Source organism: Octopus bimaculoides, chromosome 18 (assembly GCF_001194135.2).
Source record: "Octopus bimaculoides isolate UCB-OBI-ISO-001 chromosome 18, ASM119413v2, whole genome shotgun sequence".
Taxonomy (NCBI): Eukaryota; Metazoa; Mollusca; class Cephalopoda; order Octopoda; family Octopodidae; genus Octopus; species Octopus bimaculoides.
Window position 1 is genome coordinate 15,311,388 of NC_068998.1, and position 8,363 is coordinate 15,319,750.

At 37.4% G+C, this 8,363-nt stretch overlaps 1 protein-coding gene across 1 annotated transcript in view; it reads right to left on the reverse strand.

The window, feature by feature from the left end:
* LOC106869617 (uncharacterized) overlaps window positions 1-8,363 on the reverse strand; it is an 88,505-nt gene that overhangs the window by 56,679 nt on the left and 23,463 nt on the right. Inside the window, exons 9-11 of the mRNA XM_052974360.1 lie at window positions 6,517-6,569; window positions 4,429-4,489; window positions 1,390-1,461 (exon numbers count right to left, since the gene is read on the reverse strand). Coding sequence (XP_052830320.1) covers window positions 1,390-1,461; window positions 4,429-4,489; window positions 6,517-6,569 — 186 coding nt within the window. The remainder of the gene's footprint in view (window positions 1-1,389; window positions 1,462-4,428; window positions 4,490-6,516; window positions 6,570-8,363) is intronic.

Genomic DNA, 8,363 nt, shown 5'->3' on the forward strand with positions numbered 1-8,363 from the left:
ACTGAGGACTGGTGGACACCAGGCTCCAATCTGATTTGGCAGAGTTTCTACAGCTGGATGCCCTTCCTAACACCAACCACTCCAAGAGTGTAGTGGGTGTACAATAAACATTAAGAATGTGCAGAGAATAGACTTCCTCAAATGTCCAAGGGTGGGGGGGTCCAAAGAAGTAATAGATAGCTTCTGTAACCTAGGCAATCAAGTTAGCAGTAGAGGAGGAAGTTCTGAAAGCATAGTTGCTAGTATAAGAACAGGCTATGCAAAATTCAGAGAGCTGCTACCTTTGTTGGTAACAAAGGGTCTCTCCCTAAGTGTGAAAAGCAGATGGCATGATGCCTGTGTACATACAGCTATGCTATATGGAGTAAAACAGGGGCTATAACTACAGAGGGCATGCCAAGGTTTGAAAGAAATGAAGCCAGGATGCCCCACTGGATGGGTAATGTCAGTGTGTATGCATGGCAAAGTGTAAATGATTTAAGAGAAAAAAATGGGTATAAGAGGCATCAGATGTAGTGTGCAAGAGAGAAGATTGTGTTGTTATGGTCATGTGATGCATATGGATAAGGACAGCTGCATAAAGAAGTGGTCTCTACTTGTGGAGGGTACCTGTGGAAGGGGTATACCCAGGAAGACATGGGATGAAGTAGCGAGAAAGGATCTTCAGATGTGGAACCAGAGGAGATGACAAAGGAGCAAGATTCCTAGCAGTTTGCTGTACTTGAGACAACATGTCAAGCTAAGTAAAACTGGCCATCCATACATACAGGTATGTTCTCTATGTCCCTCTCTCAGCCAAGAGGTCCTTCCCTTGAGGGCTCATGGATGCTAGTGTCACATAAAAAGCACTTATGCCGGTGCCACATAAAAGCACCCGTGCCAGGGCCACATAGTTATGCCCATGATGGTGCCACATAAAAGCACCCATGCTGGTGCCATGTAAAAGCACCTTTGTCAGTGTCACATAAAAGCGCCCATGCCAATGTCGCATAAAGAGCACCCATGCCAGTCTCATGTACCAGTGCCTGTCCAGGGCCACATAAAAGTGGCCATGCCAATGCCATGCAATAGTACCTGTGCTAGTGTCATTACACTCTGCAAAGTGGCTGGCATTAAGAAGAGCATCCAGACATAGAAACCATGTCACGATAGACAATTGGAGCTTGGGCAGAACCACAGTTGGCCATTCTCTGTCAAACCATCCAACCCATGTCAGCATAGAAAGTAGACGTTAAATGATTAAGATAGTGATGATTATATGAATGTGTGTGTGTGTGTGTGTGTGTGTGTGTGCATGCATGTGTGCATGTATGTAGGCATATGTGTAAAACATATGTATAGTGCTGCAATCTTCAATAAGATCTAATAAATCAATGATGAATAACAAACCTTGCTTTTATTGGCATTTCTCAAACTTATGCCAAACAGTTCATCCAGAACGTCTCCACAGCCAACCTTGCCCTATCAAAATATATTTTTTAAAAACTTGAAAATGATTTGAAAGAAATTAATTCATTTTCATTTATGAATTTATATTGTTTACCAAGTGTGTGAGAAAATGTGCTTGTATATATGTGTGTGTGTGTGTATACATGCACATAAAATATATATGTATATACAAACATCAAACATCATTTTACATACACAGGAGTTGGACAAAATAATGGAAACACCTTAAAATTTCAAACAAATTTATTTTAATATATGGTAAGACCACCTTTGGCAGTAATTACAGCTCGAATTCTACGAGATATGGACTCATACAAAGTTTGAATTGTTTCCAAAGGAATTTTTGTCCATTTTCAAGGTCTCTTCCCTAGAAAGATATACATACAACTATCAAAGTATTATATTGGAGATGCATATATGTAAGGTATGAATGCATGAGATAAAGGGAGAGAGAAAGAGAGGCCTAAATGCATGAGATAAAAGAGAGAGAGAGAGAGAGAGAGAGAGAGAGAATGCAGAAAAGGGGGAGGAGCGTAATGGGGTGTCATCTGCATTTGATAATGTACAGTTCAAAATGACAATATGTATGCCATTAATGCAGTAATGAAAGAGAATGTACGTGTAAGAGAAAGAGAGAGAACTGAGCTCTGAAGATATCAGAGTTGATAAACAGATGGCAAAATACCATTGACATATGCTACAATGGAGCTAACATGAAGTTTTTGATAGAAGCCATCAGAAATGGATAGAAGTAATAAACAGGTAGTTTTGCCTGGAGTTATGTAAATATCAGATTTAGATAAAAGCTTTGCTGGTGTCAAGGGACATAACTTTGCTTTTGCCATCGTTTGTCAGGACAACAGATGTTTAAGGTCAGGCTCTGCAAAACTTTATTGATGATCACCGAAAGGGAAGAGAATTTGAAGTGATAAATCATGATAATTTATAACTGCCTTTATTACCTTAGAGATTCTGAAAGAGGGAACTATAGAGGTATTTGGCAGGGTCAGAGAGCACATTCCTTTCTTTAGCATAGAACATATATTTGGATGCTTCCATTTCTCACAACGAGAGAAAAACGTTAAGCTGTTTGATGAGGATAGAAGCCAACTTAGGAACACACTGTTTGAAACACTTTGGAAATTAAGCAAAAGATAAATGCATCCACGAAATCCTAGTTGATGGTTATGCAGGATTGTAGCAAGGAAATGGATTAGAAATGACAAGTAGAAGATAGTGTTGAGTGTGTAAGTGTAAAGAGGAGTAAGGGGTTAAGAAAATAGTAAATGTGGTTTGAGCAATGTACACATGGTTATCTGCATTGAGAATGAGAAGGAGTTGATAGAAATATTCAACAAAATTAAGTGAGAGCAAGAGACCATAATGTAAAACTACGAATAACAAGTGTGAGAGATGACTGGCCATTGCAATCAAAGTTTTAGCCAACCAAAGCCTTGTGAGTGGATTTGGTAGACAGAAACTAAAAGAAGCCAGTTGTGACTTAGTGGTGAGGGTATTCGGCTCACGATCATAAGGTCTTGAATTCAGTTCCTGGTGGCACTTCGGGTGATGGTAAAGAATATGCACACCACCCATTTTTGATGGTTAGGGTTAGGGTTACGCTTAGGGTTAAGGTTACGCTGGAAACAGGTGGTGTGCGTATTCTTTACTTCTGTTCGTGCACTGTATCCTTGAGTAAGACACTTTATTTCACGTCCCTCCAGTCCACTCAGCTGACAAAAATGGGTTGTACCTATATTTCAAAGGACCGAGCCAGCCTTGCCACATTCGGTGTCATGCTGAATCTCCCTGAGAACTGCATCAAGGGTACACATGTCTGTGGAGTGCTCAGCCACTTGCACATTAAATTCACAAGCAGGTTGTTCCATTGATCAGATCAACTGGAGTCTTCATTGTCGGAACCAACTGAGTGCCAGGGTAGGGATATTTATATATGTGCCATTGTATCACTGTCAGTAACAAGGGGAGGAGATTAAGGTTGTCAGAAGGTTAGTTAGCATGAGTCTATAATTAATATTAAATTTTGTAAATAAAAATTTAAAATTGTGATTATTAGCAATAGCATATCACTTAAAACTAGTCTTTAAAATTAATATGTTGCATTCTTAACAATAACATTTGCTAACTACCGTCATAACTTTATTTAACATAGTTTTAGTAGAACATATATTCTACCAGAATAAGAAAATAGTGCATAAGACATTATATTTGATAGTTGTCAACTTGCTCAAATGAATGACACTTCAATATTTTAAAAACTTAGTGTATAAGGCATTTATCTGTTATATATATAAAACTCCTCTCCCCTCCTGTGTCTGGCCTTGTTGTGGCAAGGAGGTTTGCATGTTCCATAGAACCAAGTGAGCATTACCATCTGGATCTTTGCTCCTGATAGGGCCAACCTAGGTGGACTGATCTTCTAGGGAGATTCCAGACAAATAGTGACCCATAGTGCATTGGCTTGTTACCAAGATGGCAGCCCCATCTCATCTTGACTATTTTGCAGAGGACTGACAACCAGCCCAGAAGAACCCTCAACCTGTTACGACACCAACTAAAAAAAAAACCCAGACTACCCAACATCGGAATGGACCAGAATGCAGAGGGGCTGGCACAGGACCGCTAGCAAAGATTGGCTCTATGCATGATGACATCTCTGAGACCATTAACCTGGAATAACCCCAACCCCATCAAGCATGAATGAACAAAGAAAGCAAACAATTACAATATATACTACTCAATAGTTCTAAACTAAGATGCCACCTGATTCTTAGGTGTTGTCCTGTTGTAGAACTCAAACCAAACTCTTAATGTTTTCGCTTGATTAATTTATAACAAAAATAATAAATACATAATAAATAAATAAAATTATTTTTTTTAATGTCTGGAATAATTTTTTTTTTTTTTTTTTACAAATATCCTTTCAGATAATTAGAAGTAAATATTAGCAATACCTACATCTTCCTCTGCAACACTTCCTGGCACCACACTTATCACTAATGTTCGCCCTGAGAGATACCTGGAGGGAAATTTTTTTAAAAAGTATTGGTAAAAAATTGGTAAACAGAGAATAAAGAAAACACTTCATTGATTAATTAACGATGTCATTTTACATACGATGATTAGCTTTTAACCTTCTTTTTAGAGATGCAGCCTTATCTTTAACATTTACGGTCATATTGTGTTTCTGTTATCTTCAATCATCATCCAGTCATTGCCTGATGACGATTAGAGATTAAACTGATTGAAACAGTGTAAATATTAAAAAAAAGCTTTCATCTCTAAGTATGAGATTAACAGTTAAAAAAAACAATTACAATTAAATTGACAATAACTCATCTCAGACATTTTATATATTCTGTTCTATACTAAAATGAATTTGGTAAATTTGCAAATATGTAAGACTGGTGCCACATGAAAAAACACCCAGTACAATCTGTAAAGTGGTTAGTATTAGAAAGGCCATCCAGCTGCAGAAACTATGCCAAAACTGAGATTGAGGCTTGGCACAGTCCTCTGGCTTGTTAGCTCCTGTTGAACCATCTAACTCACCAGCATGGAAAACATTAAAAATATGGACATTAAATTATGATGATGATGATGATGTAGGTTACTTTGATAATGTTTTGGAACATGAACTTCACTATAGGTAGATATCCTATGCTACTTAACATCAGTTACTAAACCGTGATACTACACAGACCTCTGCTTAAACATTTATCATTTGGTGTCAGAATTCTAGATATGACCTAAAGGCAAACAAAGCCAGATGTCCACAGAAGCATAAGAAATGAATGAAAGAAGCATCACAATTATTTCCTTGGTGTGTGTGACATGCATTTTTCCATGGCTTTTCTTCTATTTTTCATACACTTTTTTTCATTTTAATGTGGGCTAAATCAGTCTAAATGGATGTATATCTCTTCCTCATTTCTTCAACAATGTAACTGCTTATTTTACTTGTTATTTCTTTGATGTATTCCATGAACTGTGTCAGAAACCAGGTCACAGTTAGTGTGACGGAAATTCTGACACCAAATGATAAATGTTTAAGCAGAGTTAACAGTTTTTATGTGTTTCTGAATGGCTAATATGTCTTCCATGCTTGTTTTAACAAACGATCTTGGATCAAATCACTTGCCAGACAAGTACATTACCAATATTCCATGGATATTTTCATAGAAGTGTATGTCAAATGAATCTATGAATCTAGCAATTCTGCTATATAATGTTATTAATATACTGAAAGTGAATAAGTCACTGGAATATCACTGATGACTTCATTTTTGTGTGATAATTCAAAAAATAGTAATACTGAGAAAATTTCCTATTGCTTCATCTAGATCCATGCAAAGATTTGCAGTCAAGTATACTGTAAGAAAATGAAACAACACATGATGTCTCTGTTGCCTACAGGAGTGAACTATATCTTTTTGTTACTTATTTGCAGTAATTTATATTGGGGATGAATTAAATGACTTTGCCAAAGATACAGTGCAGTGCTGATGAAGGGCTGCAACCCATCAAACTCCAATGGTTGATGGTTTGTAGCGCTTAATCAACTCTGCACTATATCCTTTCGATTTAACCAACTGTGACTGATTGAGCTTTAGGTTGCAGCTATTTTCTAGGAAGGAGAATGAGGTAAGTGAAGGGAAACTGCTTTGTATAATAATGTAACTCAGTATCAAGACTGTTTCAAAATATTGTAGACGTGGCACGTAAAAGCACCCACTACACTCTCTGAGTGGTTGGCATTAGGAAGGGCATCCAGCTGTAGAAACTCTGCCAAATCAGGTTGGAGCCTGGTGTAGCCATCGGGTTTCATCAGTCCTCAGTCAAATCGTCCAACCCATGCTAGCATGGAAAGCGGACGTTAAACGATGATGGTGACGACTCACAGATACTAAATCTGCTATTCTGAACTCACAGCCACCACATCATATCCTTACAGTAATGAATCTGTTGATCAGAATCACACCAAATCATTACAGTACTTGATGAAAGTAGACTTGGAATCAGTAAAACTAAAATCAAGTAACTTACTGCACAGTCATTCCGATATCATCACATGGGACAAGTTCATATTCTTTATAAACCTATAAAACCAAGAAAACAGAGATTACATCAACCTTTATACTTCATTGATTTAACTGATAAGTGGGATTTTGTTTTCAGTATCATATTTAAAGAAATACAATAGTAGACCTTTAATCCAGTTATTTTTTTCTATTTTATACTGGTTTATGTCATTGGACTGCGGCCATACTGGGGCACTACCTTGAATGGTTTTAGTTGAAGTTACTGGCCCAAGTACTTATTTTCTAAGCCTGGCACTTATTCTATTGGTCTCTTTTGCCAACAAACTGCTAAGTTACAAGGATGTAAACAAACCAACACTAGTTGTCAAACAGTTAGAGTGGGTATATACACTGGCACAAACACATACACACACACACACATATGACAGGCTTCCATTGGGTTTCCATCTACCAAATTCCCTCACAAGTCATTTATCAGTCTGTGGCTATAGTAGAAGATACTTGCCCAAGATGCCACACAGTGGGACTGAACCTGAAACTATATGATTGCAAACCAAGCTTTTAAACCAGTGCCCAGTGTAACTCCGTCACTGGCTTTTGGGTACCTTCAGCGGAGTTGATACTATTGAAAAAACATTTGGACTGTTGCAAGCACTTGCTTTGAGGATATTTCAATAATTTGTCAGTCACTATTATCAATTAATTGCTGACATATGGGCACAGACACGGCTATGTGGTAAGAAGCTTGCTTCCTAACCACACAGCTCTGGGTTCAAAGCCTTGTGAGTGGATTTGGTACACAGAAACTGTGTATATCTATCTATATATATATATATATATATATATATATATATATATATATATATATATATATATATATATATATATAATTATGTGTATTTCTTCTATCTTAATGAATAAAAATTCTTCTGATAGAATAAATGGGTTAATAGAAACCAATGTAGCAAAGAACACAAAATAACTGTGGTTTAGTTCCTGTTTTTAAGGCAGGAACTCCTTGAAATTTTGGGTATTTGAGTAAATGGTATTGGTGTTTTTACATCCTCGTAACTTAGTGGTTCAGCAAAAAGCAACCAATAGAATAAATACCAGGCTTAGCAAAAGACTTAAGTGCTGGGGTCGATTAATTCGACTAAAAATTCTTCAAAGCAAGTGCCCCAGCATGGCCAGTCTAATGACTGAAACGAATAAAAGATAAAAGATAATAGACATGGCTTGTGTTCTGTCAGAGGTGGTCTGTTCCACTTCTCTGACTCAGATCGGTGCTCATTATGTCTAATACTAATTATTAGCACATTACTATATTGGTGTGTTGTTGCACCATAAGATGAATTAGAAAAGAATATGTTAGTGTGTTTGTGAAGCAGTCAGCAAGCTACAACTGCATGTGGGCCAAATGTGGCTTGCAGCTTCATCTAGCCTGCCAACTTTACTGTCTATGTGACACGGAAGACAACCATTCTTTATTTTCTCTATCTTTGATTAATGAATAATGAAATTCAGTGTTGAGAAAAAATGGAGTAAAAGTTTCATTTTTCAATGGCCACAAATGTATCAATGTCTTATATCGGTTTCAAATTTTGGCACAAGGCCAGCAATTTTGGGGGAAGGGAATAAGTTGATTACATCGACTTATGTAATTGTTCAACTGGTACTTCTTTTATCGACCCCCAGAAGGCTGAAAGGCAAAGTCAACCTCAATGGAATTTGATCTCAAATCGTAAAGACAGATGAAATGCCACTAAGCATTTTGTCCGGCAGGTTGACAGTTCTGCCAGCTCGCCACTTCCTCAACGTTTTATATTAATACCTGTTGGGGCAAGCGAAAGC